This window comes from Pygoscelis adeliae, unplaced genomic scaffold, assembly GCF_000699105.1.
Source record: "Pygoscelis adeliae isolate BGI_AS28 unplaced genomic scaffold, ASM69910v1 Scaffold10, whole genome shotgun sequence".
Lineage (NCBI taxonomy): Eukaryota > Metazoa > Chordata > Aves > Sphenisciformes > Spheniscidae > Pygoscelis > Pygoscelis adeliae.
This window is the reverse complement of record NW_008824053.1, coordinates 10,386,238-10,404,445: the sequence shown is the minus strand read 5'-3', so window position 1 is coordinate 10,404,445 and position 18,208 is coordinate 10,386,238. Positions and strand designations below refer to the sequence as shown.

At 37.5% G+C, this 18,208-nt stretch overlaps 1 protein-coding gene across 1 annotated transcript in view; it reads left to right on the top strand.

The window, feature by feature from the left end:
* ST6GALNAC3 (ST6 (alpha-N-acetyl-neuraminyl-2,3-beta-galactosyl-1,3)-N-acetylgalactosaminide alpha-2,6-sialyltransferase 3) overlaps positions 1-13,914 on the top strand; it is a 124,109-nt gene extending 110,195 nt beyond the window's left edge. The window contains exons 6-7 of the mRNA XM_009333902.1: positions 12,036-12,143; positions 13,728-13,914. Of these exons, the coding sequence (XP_009332177.1) occupies positions 12,036-12,143; positions 13,728-13,914 (295 nt within the window). The remainder of the gene's footprint in view (positions 1-12,035; positions 12,144-13,727) is intronic.
* Positions 13,915-18,208: the final 4,294 nt, after the last annotated feature.

The window sequence follows — 18,208 nt, the reverse complement described above, 5'->3', positions numbered from 1 at the left end:
AGCATTCATGATGTTGCAGGATGGAGGACAAAGGAAGGTCTTGTAGAAATGCTTAGAATGAGTTCTCAAAGAACTGAAGCAGAAAGATTCCTTTGTTCTTTCCATGCCTAGATACGAAGTGGTAGTAACCACAGATTGATATTTAACACAGAAAGATAATTAACACAGCTTCATATTCTTTCATCTCTTCAGACTGCTTGTAGATAATAGATTATATCAAATGCAAACATAGTCAGTGCCGCATTAATATTGCATGATAAATGTGCATACTTTTATTTGTTGGCCTGGACACTTTTTTTTTTTTTAAACTATTGTTGAAAGATCCTCTTACTTCTAAGTTTTTTTGAAAACAGCTCAGCTCTTGGCTTTGTACCTTAAATGTCTCTGCTCGGGGGAAAAGGAATTTAATTGCATAAAACCTACTCTGCACTGATTTTTCCAAACAACTACTGTAAGATTAAAGTTTTAAATGGATTGAGTGTCTCTATAAGTATATTCACATTCATACATGTCTGGACTAAACATGCCATCTGGGGCTTCTGCTTTATTTTTCTTACTGTATATTTGGAATTCAAAATAAGGTTTATTTTGTGAGGAAAAATCAATACATCATTTTGGTTGTCCCACACTTTATATAATTAATTGTAATTAGTATAATGTCTTTGTTGGCAAGGGCTTATCAGGCAAATAGCATGAAGAGGCAAAGAAAAAGCCTCATAAAGAATGATGTTGTTTTGTAAAGCTAATTGTGATGCTATCTCTGGTATTGTGTGTGATTGAACTCTAAATTTTTAATCTGGTATTCCTTCCAGCAATGTAGCTACTAGTGTTACCTGAGGTTCTCTGTAATGTAACCATAAAACAGATTTTGGGCAGTTTTAAATTTTACAATTTGGTGCCAAAAAGATGTAGTCTTGAGTCATCTACATTGTAACAAGTGGGCTGTAGTTTCTGGTTGTAATGAATTAGCTTGTTTTAATGTTTCTTATGCAAATCTTATAGATAAGAATTCAGTTAACTGTGATGACCTAAACTTTGATGCCTAGGGAGCAGCAACAGCCTCCTCTGATGTATGCTGTCAGGTGTGCGGCCTTCTAAAGAGCTGCTTACCTGCACTGGCAACATATCCAAGTCTTAACTAGCTGATACTGGGAATCACTGAAAAGATGATGTCACTAAGAGCAATCTAACATGTGGAGGAGAAATCAGAGCATTTATTTATAAAGCAAAGGACCACTGTCCAGCTTCATGAATGTGTTCTAATAACTTTGGTTCACGGGAAATATCAGATCCCTGAAGCTAACTGAATTCTTCACCATACTTGATAACTAGGCATTAGCTTACACTGACAGTGAGCTGGCTAGATGATTAGTCCGATAATTCTCGAGTTTACTGTTCTCAAAAAGCTGGACTGTGAGAGACTTGGAAAATTAACTGATTTGCTACTTCAGTTGATAGCAGGGAAGCCATAAAAATTCTCTTTTAGAGCATTTCACTGCCATTCTAATAAGTATGGAGATTTTTCTCCCAGCTTCCATTCGTACAATTACCCTCCTGCGGTCTGTTCAATGAATATGGGAAGAAAATAGTCTGAAATTGTCCAGTGTTGAAGGAACTGTGCAGTGGGCTAGAAGGGAATCTACTCTGATCCATAGTTCCTCTTCCTATGAGCTTCTCTGTGTCAGTCTTCCGCTTCTCTAAATTGTTTGCTGTATCACGCTTTTTTCCAAAGGCTGCCATCTGAGAGAAAAAAATGCACCATTCTTTGTCTGTTCTGCCAAATGTGTCTGTCTGCAACCAAGGTGCTGCCTTCAGTGTAAATCTTTGAGTCAGTGGCTGCAGACATCTGGCCTTCAGAAGACCCTGCTGCATAAATGTAGTGGCTCTTGGTGAACAGAAGGGGGAAGACAAAAGGTAATCTTGCACGTCCTGAGGATTTGAGACCCTGTGTTTCAAGTGGGGCTTTAATTAGACCTCAACCTCTTCTGTCCACAATGTACATCGGCGAGAGGTGCCCATCAGAAAGCCAGCTACTATGTAAACAGAGCAATGGAGAAGGTAGGGGAAGTTTCAGTAGCTCAGAAGCTAGGATTATTTGCTTCTTTCTAGATAGTTGGACAGAGGTGAGTTAATTAAGAAAGCAGTGAAAGACTAGAGACATTTAGGTGGAATAGAGAGAGTAAGCAAGACCATAATATTGATACTAAACAGTAATATGATACCTATATGTGTGTGTGTGTTTTATTAAATTGTATGTCAAAAAAAGAAAAGGAAAGAGAAATATTTTGTTCTTTTTTTACTTTAAGGAAAAGTTAATCTGGAGAAAGTTACAGTAGTAAAAGGGAAGGCAACATCTGTGTTAATTAGCAGTTCATCTTCAAAGCTTGACTGATGGGTTACATTATGGCCTCTTGCATTTGAATTAAAATTCAGACCCACGCAAGTTCTATTTTTACCTCCTTTTTTCCACATCAGAATAATTTGTCTGGATTTAAGATTTCATTTTTGCTAAAAATATTGATGTTCCATAATCTAAAATGAACTTTTGGTTCGTGCAAATAGGCAGTGTGGAGAAGAGCACTGTGGCTCCGCATTCAATTTCAGAGAATGTGGCTTTATAACACAGTGCAGTATTGTAGGAAGTTTCTATGGAACAGTACGAGAAGGTCTTGCATTTATTTTATTCCATTCTACCTGCTATGCTTGGTGGGGAGACTTTTGCATGCATGTACTTATATACATGCCTTAAATGTAAGGGAGGAAATCTCAGTATGCATCAGTTCCCTGTGAGAACTAGGGATAAGGATGTGTACGTTCTCCAAAGAACCTGTTTCTCTTGATTATTTGACAGTTAAGCTCTTTGGGTCAAGGACTGTCACATGTGGGTACACAGTGCCCTGCACAGCAAGGATTTGCAGTGCTGCTGTAATGTAAATAATCAGTGAGTAATTTAGCAACAAATTAGGAATTAATTTTAGAATACCTGGACACACTTTTATGAATACCACAGCTGGGGAGAGACAAGTTGTTGATAGAGGGATATGCATCAAAGGTGGCCTTCTCTGTGGGGTTTGCATTCTCTTTTTTCAGTGAATATTTTCCTTTCCGAAATGAAACTTCCCATTAATATTACGGCTGGCCCTCCATAAGCTTTTTTTTGGAGGAGCTTCCATCCTGATGAAAAGCAACGTTCTCAGATAAATGTGAAATGGAGGGAGAAAAATGTAACACTGCCTTCCCTTCCATGTTAACATCAAAGAGGTAGTGATTGAACTAACACAATGACTGCACAGTGTAGAAAATTTAAAAGGATATCAGCTGATGTACATCAGTGTGGTTTCTATCAGCTGAGTATCTGGTCCAATGTTCTCCCTACTCAAATGAACAGAGTTAGGGTACAGTCTCGTGTTAGCTGTTCTTTCATTTTCACCATAGCAGTAAACCAAAATACCTTTATAAAAGCCTCTGCTTACATCCCAATGTCACAGGCATACAATGTGCACCTTTAGAAAGTTGTCTCATATGTTTTGCTTTAAACATAAAAAAAAAGCCTGATAGAAAATGTTTTTACGAAAAATTTGAGCTGCTTTCAGCCAAGGTTAGATGAACTCCCTTCAGTATCTTGTCTTGACAAGGTAAGAGCTAATCAAGAAATTTCTTCTGTATTCACCTACAATAGATTTCACTAAGATATGCAGCTAGGAGTAGTAAGTGCCCTTTAATACCAAAAGAAAAGGGTGGGAAAGCCTGCTTAATTAATTCTCTTCGGGGTCCTGGATTAACTGCAGCTCTGTTTAGTTTACATCCTCCCTGGAGAAAAATGTGCAGACCCAAGACGGCAAGTGTTGATTTAAATGTAGATGCAGGAAAAAGTCACTGTTGTCTTTTTTTCTTCCACTTGGCACACTTTTGAGTTTTGATTCATTTTTGGTTACAAAGGATGAAAATCTAAATCCTTCTCTGCTCCCTTTCATGCTGTGGGAAAATGTTGAACCAGCACTTAGCAAACTGGATGCAGCTACTGGTGAAGAGAAGAGCACGTGAAGCTGCCCTACAGAGGCCCGTGGCACAAGTCATGAAACCTGTGTCAAGGTTTCAGCCGTCATTCCCTTTGTCACAGCCATCAGGGATTGCAGTCAGTCTTTGACCTAGCATAGGCCAATGGAAAGTGGAGAACGGTGGGATAGGAGTACACCGTGGTGCCATGACTAACTTGCAGGCTTGAGTACTGTCCAGGGAAAGCAGATTTGGCATTACCACCCATTTGCTTCAACCACTGCAAGCATAAGTAATTGTACTGTGGAGCAAGTGCTATGCTGGCATAGACCAGAAGAGTTGCATTTCCTGATAAGATCAGTCTTCCTAAGGGTGGAGTGAATTTTACTCAGGTGATTTTTGAAGAGAAAAATATCTGTGTAAAGATGCCAAAAGCTTAGCCCTCAAATCTGCTTATGTGAATTTAGTTTCCCTTCATTCCAAACATAATTGCATGGTTGTAATGGTCCACACTTCTGTGGATCGTCTTCTGATTTAAATATCCATTTGCTCATCAGTGAAATCCAAGTGCAAATGGAGATGTGTGGTGCCATACACTTCTCTTTCTGCACAATACACCTCCAGTGGGTCAAGGTTATTGGTAATCATGCATAAACTGCTTGACTTCAGATCCCAGGTGGCAACTGCAACCAGGGCACTTACAAAAGGCATCCTTTACTAATAACTTGAGCACATGCAATAGCATGGGCTGTGCCTCAGACCACAGTTTGTACTTAAGAAAGGGAAATAAAGAATTCTTGATTCAAGAGAAATCAAGATAATATGTATTTCTGGAAAAGGAGGATTAAAGAAGAGAGTGGGGAAGAAAAAAAGATTAGGACTGGGATTTACTGTTCTGTAAACAGCTTGCACCAAGAGCACAATTTGTATCTGAAGAGTCAGTGCGAGCTGCAGAAGCGCAACAGCTGTAAGAAATTTAGTTAGCAATTCTTGTTCTCTACGGGGGATGCCATTCAACTTGAAAAGATTAGCACAGGTTTTTCTGCATGAGAATCACCTCAAAATAAAACATATATATATATATATATATAGGCTGGAAGGCAGGGTTTACAATTATAATGCTTCAGTCTTGTTTCTTTCCTGTGTGCTTTGCAGCAAGCTGGACCTCTATGGTTACTCTTGATAAACAGGAATTCTCCTTCTCTTCTCTGAGCTCAGCAGCACAGGCATCTGAAGGAGCCCTCTCTGCCTGGATGAAATGACTTCCTTCTCTTGTTGCCTGAGTTCACGACTGAGCTGAGATGCATCAAAGTCAGGTCAAGGAATCAGAAAAAAGGAAACTATAGAAGCCTGTGCAGCAGAAGTCAATTTCTTTAAGCTGCTTTTTTTTTTCCCCTTTGTTTCAGGTTTCCGTGCGTATATTGAATAGAGCAGAGAAAGAGAGGAAGAAATAAAGAAATAAAAAAATATGTACATAGCACAAAGATTGGAACTATATGCATAAATTACATACCCAAGCAGATGCCGCATGGATTTCAGTAATTGCAGTAACAGATTCTCCCTTATTTCTAATATTGGTTTTGCCTGTCTTGCTATAAATTGTAATAGTAAGTCAAATAGTTGTTGGGTTTTTTTTTTAAATTAGATGCAGTTAAATACAAACCCATCATTTCTCTGTTCCCTTTTGTGATCATTCAGAAGTGTCCTTCCTGTCTTTTTTTCAAGGACATTTTGACATAGGATTTATTAATCATTACATCTCTCTTTAAATCAGATTGGAGGGGAGATTCTCATGGGCTAGTTTGTGACCTAGGAGTAGCCTTTGCTGCGGGTCTGTAGGAAATTCAGCTGAAATGGACTCTTGTCCTCTGTGTTCCATTGGTGCAGTATTAATATAGATAGAAAACCTATATTTCTGGAGATTAATTGGACAGTATGCCACCTGACTGCAGTTTATTTTCAGGATTCACAGTAAGGATGATCTAACAAGAGTTTGGGCTGGCAGGAGTGCATCATTTCTCCATTCCCAGGTACATCTTGCTGGGCACAGCCACTGTCTGAGTCTGGAATGTGGTCTGTGCTGCTCATAATGCATTCCACTTGTTTAAGCTTTGCATAAAACCACACATGATGGATAATAAAACATCTGTCCATATATAAATGTTTCACTTTTCAGAATGACCTGAAGCACCGTGTGGGCTTTTGAATGTGTGAGACAGTCTGCTCACTGCTAGAGGGGCATGAGTGTTTATTATTAGATGTCCTGCATCATTATGGAATGCAAAGCAAGCACATGTGTGCACACACACACATACAAAAGAATGAATAATTATGATAAACAACTGCCTAACAGGTATCTTTATAATGCTGAAATAGCAACCATTTTTACCAGGTGAAATCAATTCTCTGTGCTTTCATCTTCATTGTTCTTCTTGTGCTATTTTTTCTGCAGAAAATTTATAATAAAATTAGTAGCAACAAAGCACCGAGTCTTACAGAAAACAGAATTAAATCTAGGCTAGTGCTAATACTCGTCAGCATTTAGAGTTTTACCCTTCTCCTGTACCAAATGTACTTCCTTTTTTCCTCTCAAGGAAACAGCTTTCTGGCATGAGAAGTATACGTGCTCCTCAAAGGAGAGGTGCTAGGAAAATGAGCCTTGCCGTTCTCTCAGAGGCGGGGGCATTTTTCTTGTCAGCTCATTCTAACCTGTCATTTACAAGTCTACTTCCAATATGAAGAGGAAGGCATAGACCAAACCTGTGACTTGGGGAATGTGGGCGTTTAATTTGGCAAAGAAGGGGAGTTGTTCAGCTATATTCAGAGATGCTTCCTCAGAAAAAAAGAGAAATCTCAGTCAACGTAAGTACAATGGTAGCATTAATTTGGTTAGTATAGAATTAAGTAATGGATCACCAGTTTGCGCTGGTAGATAAATTCTCCATAGTTTTAGTTGTAAGGAAACATACCGTTATTCAGCAATGCAAAAATCTACAGTACCCAGGGAGAAAAAGAGCTGGTTGTCTTTCACAAGGGAGTACAGAGGGGACATGTACCTTCTACCCTTGTTTCTGAGGGTCAGCCACAGATGAGGCTCACACAGGGCAAGTGGCAAAGCGCCAGCCAAAACCAGAGTATACTGACCCCCTCCCAGAAGATTAACGGTATCTTGATGCACTGCGGATACAAATAAGTACCAGATTCATGACTGCCTGAACATAGTCTAAGTTAATCTTGACACAATTCTTGAAAATATTTCTATTTATTTTGAATCATTTTTACAAATCTTTTAGCATGTTGAAATGACATCTCACGTTATGAAGCCTCTACTCTGTGGATTACAGGTCTCTTCGTTTGTTTAGACCAATATCCTTATTTATACTTACTTATTAATCAAGGGGCCTGACAAGCTGCTGCAAATAAAACTGCTGCTGATTCAGTAGTTTGGTAGGAGGGTCATCTGAGGATTAGAGTCTATAAACAGTCTTTATGAAAAGATAATTTTTTTGTCAATTAATTGGCCTGGAGAATCTTGTCATTTCAATCTGTCATTGCTGAATTTTATTTTACTGCAATATTTTGAAATTAAGCAAAAAAGGAAAAGTGTCTAGTTAATGCTTTTGGAAAGCTCTCTGTTACTTAATAGCTTCTTTTTTTTTCATCTTAATTAACATTCTTAATTGACCTTCTGTGCTCTCTAATTTCTCCCAGTAAAGAATTAAAAAATAGGCTTCTAAAATCTTTTCTGCAAATCAGATTGACATGAAATTGCTTGTCTACAGATCATCTCTGTCTTAACAAACTTTTTTTTTCATTTGTATTTTTTTACCACTGAAGCCCCCACTGGAAATTACAGTCCGTTGAACCATAGAGCTAGAATTGATTGTGCACATAAAAAATCCTGGAACAATTGAACAAAGAAAAGAACTTCCTGGAGTCCGATGGTAAAATCAGAACTCAAGCGACAACTAAACTTTTACCCAGTTTGAACTCACCTGCCCTTGATCATTAAGAAAATATTTGATGTTCCTCCATTTTCCCCTGATGAGAGAAGGAACTAGTTTTTCCTTCATTTAGCCTACATCAAAGCATGGTTATCGATGTCAAAGAAGATGAATTTCAGTTGCCAACATTTTTATGGGGCACTCTCTATTCCATCTTCTTTATATTAATTTCTTATGCTTTTTGTAGAACATTGGAAAGCTAAGGCTAAAGAACCCTATCTAATTGCTTTTATTTTTAATTAATTTTTAATTAAAGCTTTATGTATCACACATAATTCCAGCAATCCTAAACATGGTTTTTACCATTTCCTTCTAAAATATAGAAGGCAAGTCTTCTTTTTAAGGTGTTGTGAGAAACTAGTCAGTTCTTTCTACTGGAGTTTATGGAAAGCATTACTAAAAATGCAAATTCTGTGTTTTGAGACTTGAAACTTGCAAATAACTATTAATCTTGGAGCTTACTTTTATATTCTGAGATGAAATAATGACATTTTAAGCACTTAAACCTTCACTAAGAGCAGGATAGGCAAGCATATACTTTGCTTCAAGCATCTTAATTAAGTTGATTCCACTGGTCTTTTCATGTGTTTAATGTTAAGCATATGCCTATGTACTTTTCTGAAATGCTGGATGGTATTTAGCAGAATGAATTACATCCCAATAACTAACATTTCTTTAAGAATCCTAATAACGTAGGAAGTATGCAAAATAAGCTTTCATTTCCAAGATAAACAGACAAAGCAACTTTTTGTGAGCATTGCCTTTTTATTGCTGCATCTAGCTGTAAATCATGTCTTGAAAGCAAACCCATCTTCTTTTTAAATGCATTTTTTGAAAAATAGTGCATTATTTTCTCCTGAGCTGTTGAAACAATTTCCTGCCTAGATCTGGTGCCCCATTAATTTTAGAGTATAAGAAAAAGTCACTGTGAGCCATAGGGAATAATTTTGGATTTGCTGCACATACATATATCACAATAGATTTGCCTATAGTAGTTCTACGGATGATGTTTAACAAATTTCTGTTTTCCCTGTTTTGGGATTAATGTCCTCCTTCCCTCAGATTTGTGCAGTAGCATAGCCTTATGCTACACATAAATGGAGGATTCCTTTATTTTCAGTGTGTAAAATTTGAAATTTGAATGCAATTACAGTAACAAGAGGAACTCTTTCTAATGAGTCTCAAAAGCCCTGGCCAAAAAACGTGTAAAACTTCTGTAGAGAAAGAAATTGAGTGCACGGAGTTAACATAATAGCAAGGACTGAGACAATGCTTTGCACTACAGTTTTATGGGATGATATTTTAAAAGGTATTCAGAGATTTATGACTTTTTAGGGACAGCTAAAATTGTTTTCACATTTCTAATATTGCTTTCATTAGAATGTTGAAAGTATGTTTACGGTATCAGATTGAATTCTAAGGTGTTACCAAATCATCCAGAATCCCCACTGCTTAAGTATATTCCCTTGTATCCCTATGTATCTTCAGAGGAAAAAATGGGAGGAATGCAAGTGCTTTGTTTTAAAGTATATAATCTGTATTCTGCCACGTACTTCATCTCCCAGGGAAGGTATCTGGGAACTCTGCTGTTTTTATTTATCCTGCCAGTGTAGTATATAGATGAGAGGACTAAGGTCCAATGGTGTTAAAACAAGACATGAAATATTGATTAATTCTTCTTTAAAATTCCCTTTTCCTCCTGAGTATAGCAAATTTCAGATGCTACTGTCAATATAGTACTCTCCAATAAACCTCCATTATTGGAAGGATCCTGATAGTGTTCTTATAAATGGTTATTATTATTCTAAATGGCTTTAAAAGCTCAAGGCTAGCATTCTTCCGGTGCAAGAGCAGAAAGCGAGTTAGAGAAGCAATGCAGCTTTTTATCATGGCAGAATGTTACTCTGAAATAACTTGAATCGGATTGGGAATTCTTTTTGCTAGACAGTAGCAGAACGTTCGGTTTGAAGAAATGAAGATCCTAACGGGGCAGATAAACAGATGTACAGTTTCGTGGCTATAAAGGTGTGAAGTAAAGAAGCACAATTATAGCTGGTGTCCACCTAATGAAACACAGGTATTTGACACCCTGCCTGTGGTTCCCACTTGTCATTCTTCAGTGCTAAGTTAACCCTTTATTTATTGTTTCCAGAATGGTCCTTTACAAAAGCAGCTAAACAGATACTTAGGAGTTTCCCCAAGGAAAAGAATGTTTCAGGAATGGTAGGGATAGAAGTTCACACCAGCTAACCCGTGAAGGATGATAGACATGGGCAAGGAAAGGAAGATGTAGCCCAAACTACTTTGAGTGTCCTTGAGTACAGTAAAACTCTCTGGAAGTTGAGGTAATTGTTTTTCACTAAAAAAAATAAGATTTGTTTGAACTGGAGCATACTGGAGTTTCTTTAGGAATGTAAAGCTCTTGGAGCTTTTCTACTATCCATAATAACAGGTATTCATCAGAGAAGGAATTTGAATCTCAGTCCTGTATGTGTCAGTAAATGTCATTATAAAGGTTGTAGAACTACTTTTTCACCCATCATCTTAATTAGTATTTAGTCAAACTTCAACAAGAAAGAGCAAGGAAGTAACAGAGAATCTGAGCCAAAAGCCACTGATTGGCAGATTTACCCGGGAGGCAGGAGACCGTAGTACGTTCTTGCTCTGAACCAGGAAGAAACATCTGAGGTTGGTTCTTCTGTCTCACAGGAAAGTTGGGTTTTATAGGCTGGATAAGATGCTATGTGATTTTTTTTTTCCACATGAAAGCTTTATTCCTACCCCAGGATGAAAATGTTTTCAGAAGATTTTGTTGATGGGGATAACTGATTCGCACATAGGCCTACTTGGAAGTTCTTTTGCAGCAAAACTTAATTGTGTGCAAACCTTAGGCTACTTTAACTTATGATGGAGAACAGATTGCTCCCTGCCATACCCAAAAGCTAAGAGCTAAAAGATGTGGCACAAAGGTAAATTAGCCCCTCCTCTCACTCACACCCAACTCTCTCAGACTGAGCCGAAGTTGGGGCTCTATTAAGTTGGTTTTATGACTTTTGTGATATCTTTCTTTGGAAATTGGACAAGTTATTTGTAATTTTAAGGTAATTATTTTCATTGATTTCAGTCAAACTGAAAGCAATACATGCACAAAGCTGGACTTCAGCCAGTTTTTAAGCAGTGAGGACTAAGTGTGTTCTTATTACTTACGAGGTTTTAAAACAGTAAGTCTTGCTTGCCCAGGTTATATGGGTAGCTCTGTTGACTCCCAGTCCCCCATTGGTAACACTTGTGTGAGTAGAGTGAACAGGATCTGGTCTGCAATTAACAATGCATACGTTTGCTCGCATAGCCAATGTGTGAGCCAAATCCTTACACATGTCATTTGTTCACACTCATGCAGGTAATACTTTTGGACTGATTTAATGCAACTAGTTATTTGAGAAAAGGTTATCAATCTGGGCACTGCCCTTTTGTGTTTTTCTCTCTGCTATGTTATCTTAAAGAATGATAACACAAAATTACCTAAAGGGTTACGCACAGAATTTTGTTTTTCAAAGCCTTGTATTAGATGGTTTTCTACCAAAATGTCCTTAAGTTTCATTACTGAGTGAATTTTCAATCTGAAGATAGCCCACTGCAGATTAAGATTTTGCTTGTGGAAGAGGGTGGTGCATACTCACATGCACACAGCACAAACTCTGCCAGTAGTTTGCTTTTCGGTGAACTTCATCTCATTTAACACGGTCTACTAATTGCTGTCTTTTGAATGTAAAAATAAATTATCTTCTGCCTTATGGGAGATGCATTGTTTGACTTCGGATATTTAACATGGTATTTTTTCTGTGGACAATAGCTCGAGGCCCCAAGCTGGCAAGAATGAGAGCATATCTATAAATAATTCAAAATAATTGTATGGTTTTGACAGATTGTCAAGTTGCTTAATGCCTTTTGTCCCAGGTAATAGATTATATTTCTTTGATAAAGTGTTGATAATTTCTCATTGCAATTTGTTTTGTGTATGTTGTATTTTTACAGAGTCCAGTCAGGTTCATATCTCAGTACGGGTTGGTTTACCTTAATTTTGGCTATGGATGCCTGCTATGGAATTCACGTCTATGGGATGATAAATGACACCTACTGCAAGTAAGATCACAGGAAATTATTTTCATGCATCTACAATTCTGATGTCTTGTCAAAATTTCACAATTGATTTTAATATCATAAATCCAAAAAATGGATCAGGCAATCATTTCCCAGTGTTTTGCATTGATGTGACACTATTGTCAGCATAGTTAGTCCTGATATGGCATTTGCTGTTGATAAAATAAAAACATTTACAAAAATCTAACATCAGATGTCATAAGGAACTATTTTTAATCAAAGATCTTCTGCAGTTTCTGAATTAGCTGGAAACAAAGTATGTTCATAGTCTTCTGACAAAAATGTACTTACTTCTACTGCTAAAACAAATCTATGGAGGAAATACGAATATATTAGTTCTCTGAATATCAAATACACCTGGAAGTGAAAGGAACTGATTAGCCCAGGATAGTTACCTGAAATTACATTTCACCACCATTGAGCGACCTACTTGAACTTTCTAGGTTATATATGGCTTGTTTCGAGTAGTAGGGGGTTTCTAATTAGATAATAAAACAAGTCCTGCAAGTTTTATCACAGTAAACTGACATAAATTCCAACCAACTACTGTTAGTGACCTTACGGTGACAATGGATTAATCCTATTGTCAGAAGTGTAACTCTAAACACAATTTTTAAAAGTCCAAGTTAAATGCTTTAATCTACAGTATATGGTAGCAAAATACAAAATGAAACTATTCCTCATTCAGAAAAGCAGGAAATGTCATAAACAATGATGATATTAGTACAAATCTATTCTTCTGTACCTAGGCTGGTTCAAGTCTTGCATGTGACCAGTCCAGTGGGTACTCCTAAAGTCTTTGTGCAGACCCTCACTCCACATTCTGTGTTAACTCCAGTGTGGGAATCATTCCTGGCAGATCCTAAAAAAAAAAAAAAAGGAATTTGAGTCTCAGCTGTTTAATTAGGGTATCTTAACATTAGAGGCTGACTTGTTAGAACTTGCAAATCTCACTGATTGAGTGAGTCATCCAGATGGAATGAACATATGTTGGTCTTTGTTTATGAAAACACAGTAGGCGCCCTGAGATAAGGGTGACAAGACTAAAGTTGTCCTCACAGAGTTCAGGGCATTGCATAGCCCTGACGTACACCCAGTAAACAGCATGACAGCAATTCAGTCTGTGGCAGCAGAGAAGGATGGGTTTCCTTAAAGCTGCAATTCTTACTGCATTACCTACTTATAATGTATATCATTCTTATAACTGCCTTATTCAGCCAGTTCAAGAACCAGTTTCAAGAGCTGGGACTACCCAATGAGAAGACTTTGCTTAGGGATGGAGCCTTATGGACTGAGTTCTCCCAGGTTAAACAAAATGTGCAGTATCCATAAAAGCCAGCCCATCAGCTTCTTAGTGAATGATAAGATCAGTGTATTTTGAGAGATACACGTAGCTTCATTTTCTGTAGGAAAATTCATACAAATCATGCTGTAATGAAAGCCCTTATACAATTTAGCAAAGGAGCTCAGGTGCTGACACATGGAAAGGATTTCAGTGAATTCAGGTGCAGTATATATTCATGTTTTTCTTGGAAATAATACCTAAGTGTATCTTTTTTTCCCTAGGTCAGAAGGCTTTCGTAAAGTTCCCTACCACTATTACGAGCCAGGAAGAGATGAGTGTGAGGAATACTTTCTGCATGAAAACGCTCCATATGGAGGCCATAGGTTTATCACAGAAAAGAACGTATTTGCTAAATGGGCCAAGAAGCACACAATAATATTTACACACCCCAACTGGACAGTGTCTTGATATTGGTTTTCTTAACTCTCCCTTAACAGCATATTACAAAAATGTCTCAGTTTACAATAATTTTGCTTACGTCTGGCTGGCCTTTCTCAGCTTAGGTAACACTAGACTAAAAACTAAAAGACAAAGAGGGTGATGGTTCAGCTGTTAAGCAAAATTAATCTGTGGAAGGCAGACACATTGTTTGTTATTTCTTAGGGTTTTACTCCACACAATGCACTTTATACTTTAACTGGATTTTACTTCAAGGCAGCAGTAGTTAAAGACAGGTGAGATTTCCTGTATATACAGGTGCACACAGAGAACATGGTGGTCCTTTAAAACTTGTCCATCACCTTAGTTAATTAAAATTAGTATTTGTAGCTCATTTGCAGTACTGCAGCACTAGTTCCATTTGTGGTATTAGTAAAAATTTTCCACAAAAGAAATATGAGGAAAAATACAGACCTCCAAGGTCTATGAGTGAGTAAATTTTAAAAAACACCTGAATACATTGATACATGTGAGCACTTGCATATATGGTAAAATTAGAGATGAGCTAAACATGGTTCTTGAACTGTACACAACTCTCGCATGAGAAGTTATTATTTACTCAAAGCTCCTGATTAATTCATAACTTCTGAAACGCAGTTTCCTTCCACCCTGGTCAGGCTGCACCATCTTAGATGATGTGTTTTGTACTTTTTGAGGCTGTTGTCCCACAGTTTAGCTCCAGCAGCGTGGCACTTAGCAAAGACTGTGTTTTGCAGCCCATGCTGAACCTTTGGCTCTTGTAGCAAGCCTGCTGTCAGTACCCAAGCTGGTTAGTGTAAAGTTGTGTCATTAACATCTCCATTTACTCCAGTTGTGCTTTTGAGTTGCTCCAACATCCAAACACTAGTATCTTGACAGTATTTCCCATGCAGCCATCATAATTTATTTTAAATATCCAGTTTCTCTATCTTTAAAAACGGGGATAGTAGCTATCTACCTTACAAGGGAGTTGTGAGGATTAATTTAAGTCCATAAAGCACTTTCCTGATGAAGAATGCTACAAAGCATTTATTCTTAACACAAAAATAATGGTACCTGTCACTTATTCTTGTCTGTTGGGTATTTGAAGAAAGTGACAGCGTGTCTGGATCTGATGGCGAATTGTTCTGTGCATCCGCTTTCCTACTGAGGATAATTTGTAATACTGAGTTCTCTCAGCTTGCATTGCTTCAGATGGAGTTGAAAGAAGTTGCCACCTCGCAGTATTATCTGCACATCAAGAGGCAGTTCAAGAACTTTAAAATATACTCATCTCTAGTTGAAATATGTATTTCCAAGCTTACTCATATGGAAATTTTTCAACTGCAGCAGACTCATTTGTAATATGACCATAATTCAACTATACATGTGAGTTTTATTTAAACTGTATTTAAATTAATGCTTTAAGTTTAGAATGTGTCCTACAAATATTGTAACATCTGGAATGTCAGATTCAACACTGTAATAGCCAATACTGTGAACACTTGAAAGAATTATGTGTGGAACATGACACACAGGGTTTACTCACACTACTTAAACATTAACCAACAGGAAACTTTGTATGCTTTTGTAAATCATGAAAAGGGGAAAGTAAAAAGCTATTTTTACATGTAAGTATTTGTATACTGACTATTTGCTATTGTATATTTGTATATATAAATCTATATTTTATATGTTCATAGCATATATATTCTCGCATCAGCAGCTGCAACTCTTAGGATGGGGAGGAAATCTCTTCACCAGTGTTTCTCCTCCTGATCATTGTTTTCTTGTTCCTGTTGGTAGGTGATGCCAGGGTATCATCTCTCTTGCCCCTTCTATTTTCTACTGTAAATGCAGCTTTCTGATTTTATTTTTAATATAGCTCAGCTTTCACTGCTTACTTAGTGCTGTAAGTGTTCTTGCTGGTTGTCAGACAAAGGCTGGGGCCATGTTTATGATCCTGGATAAACATCTCTATTCAAATACAGGCTCTGTCCCAGACTTCCTGCATGACTTGATGTCTCACCTTCCTGTTCGGAAAAGGAGAACAATAATATTTTCCTACTCCCTGTCTTGACTGACGTTCTTGTAAGCTCTTGAGACGGATATTCTCATTTGCAATGTATTTGTATAATGCCTTGCAGAAGAGGTGCCCAAAGTGTCTGAAGGCTACAGGCAATGCTATAATATACAGATAATTTAAAGTGGCTGCTTCTTGTCCCTGGAGTTTAAAATAAATTGTAGGCTAATATAGCATTGGATGAAATCAAGAGGGGGAAGGGTCATGGATGGATGAAGAGTTGTAGTAGCAAAAGACAGTGAGCTAGATTTATCGCCATATGCATATGCATCTTTTCAGTTCAGATGGATGGCTGGATAGGTGGAAAGCTAATAAAAAAATTGTAATGCAGGATTTGTGCAGGACACGCAGAACTAGGGAGAATGTTCCACACACATTGTACAGGGCAGGCTGGGAAAACCTATAGCTCCCTTGTGGGAAGAGGAGCTGAAAAGGAGAACATCAGTCAAATTGAACTTGTATTTAGAAGGTCTTTGGGTTAATAGAAAGTTACTATGAAAGTGCTGCACATGGAAGTGCAGTTGGGCTGGACAGACTTACATGAGAAGTGTCCTCATGAAGCATAATCTTTCTCCCCAAGAAGCACAGCATAAGGATTCTGCCTGAGTTGTGTTCACATGCAAGGCAGTTTTTAAGCCTGAGAAAGTTTTTAAGATAATTAAGACTTGCCAAATCACCATAAATCTGTTGTAAAATATGTGCTTCACACTGAAGCTCCTTGTAGAGTGCTTGCGTGCTGTATGAAACAATATCTCATGCAAAGGCTAGCTAAGAAAAATATAGCTCTAAGAACAGCTAAATGTACAGCAAAATTGAGAACATCATTAGAGTGCAGTTGTCACAGAGCAAAGTAAAAGTGTTGCTCTCTGCTTGGATCTGCAGTAAGAGCAGATCCACTTTTAGAAACATTGCAGCAGGCTTCATTCACACTAGAGTAAATGAACATCAGTTCCCTTATTTAAATGAGCCTGTCTTTAGCATAAACTAAACACATATTTGCATGATTTTTATTATATGAGTAAGGAGCTGTGACCGCTGTGTTAAAGATGATTCTACAAAGAAATGACTTTGTCAAAATCTGTTAAAAATCAGCACTGTGGTACTGAAGAAAGAATCTCAGTACTTGGCTGTGTAGTAAGAGACCTTGATGATTCACCTTCTGAGAGCAGTTAAGACATCAGCTGAGAATCATTTATTAATTCTCTAAAAAAAAAATACACTACAGTTTACCTGAATGTAATCAGATCCTAATTGCTTATTCATTCAAGCAGTCCTATTTTAATCAACTACTCATGTGTATAAAACAAGCAGGGAGTTTACCTGAGGTTTTCAAAATAGATCTTCACATTGCTGCTAATAGAGGAATACTCACAAATAATTTGGCTTTTTTTTTTTTTTGCCATCAGCTAAGTAGTCGCCAAATGTTTTCTTTTATAATTTAGTTAGTTTTTTTAAATACACTTTTTGAAGGGGAGGGAAAAAAAAGGCATTTATTGTTTGGCTTGCTGTAGGATTGGTTTTAATAACCGTTTAAATGTTAATACACTTTATGTTTTATGTTGCATTACCTTCTGATTTAATTTTTTTTCAAGGAAAAAAAAGGTTTTAAATAGGAGCAGAAATTTTCCTAAGAAAAAAAAATATTTTGACTGGTTAATTACTAATTCACAGGTAATTGACTGAATAACATAAAAAACTAGGTTTTGTTTTTCCAAACAGATATAGCAGACGTGATCCCAACCTTCTCATCCCCACTAGATGTCCAGATCACATCCCCCTGCTTATACCAAGGCCTTCTCACAGAAAGAAAAAAGTAGTCTATGTATCCAGCCAAATTCCCTTTCCATCTGGGCTGGGAGGCTCCATCTGCAGATTGCTTGTATCAGTTACATCAGTAAGCGGGGAGGACTGAGGAAGAGTTCTACTTAGGAGCAGATGGTGTTCCAACTTCTAAAAAATGCCCCTAAAGTGCTTTAGGAGAGGAGTACCCATTTATCTCTCCTGGAAATACTTTTCCAAAGTATTCTGTTTCTTCAAATGCCTTTAGCTCCTGTGTAGGACTATTGTCCTACTCTCTCCAGTAGGAATTACCAGCAATGGCAAAACATGCCCTTTACAGGAAAAAGTAGAGACAAATTCTGTGTTGTTAAAGATTTCTATATAAACAACACCAGGGATGAAGAAGTCAGCCTGACACAACTTAAATTATCTGAAGTCTCACCG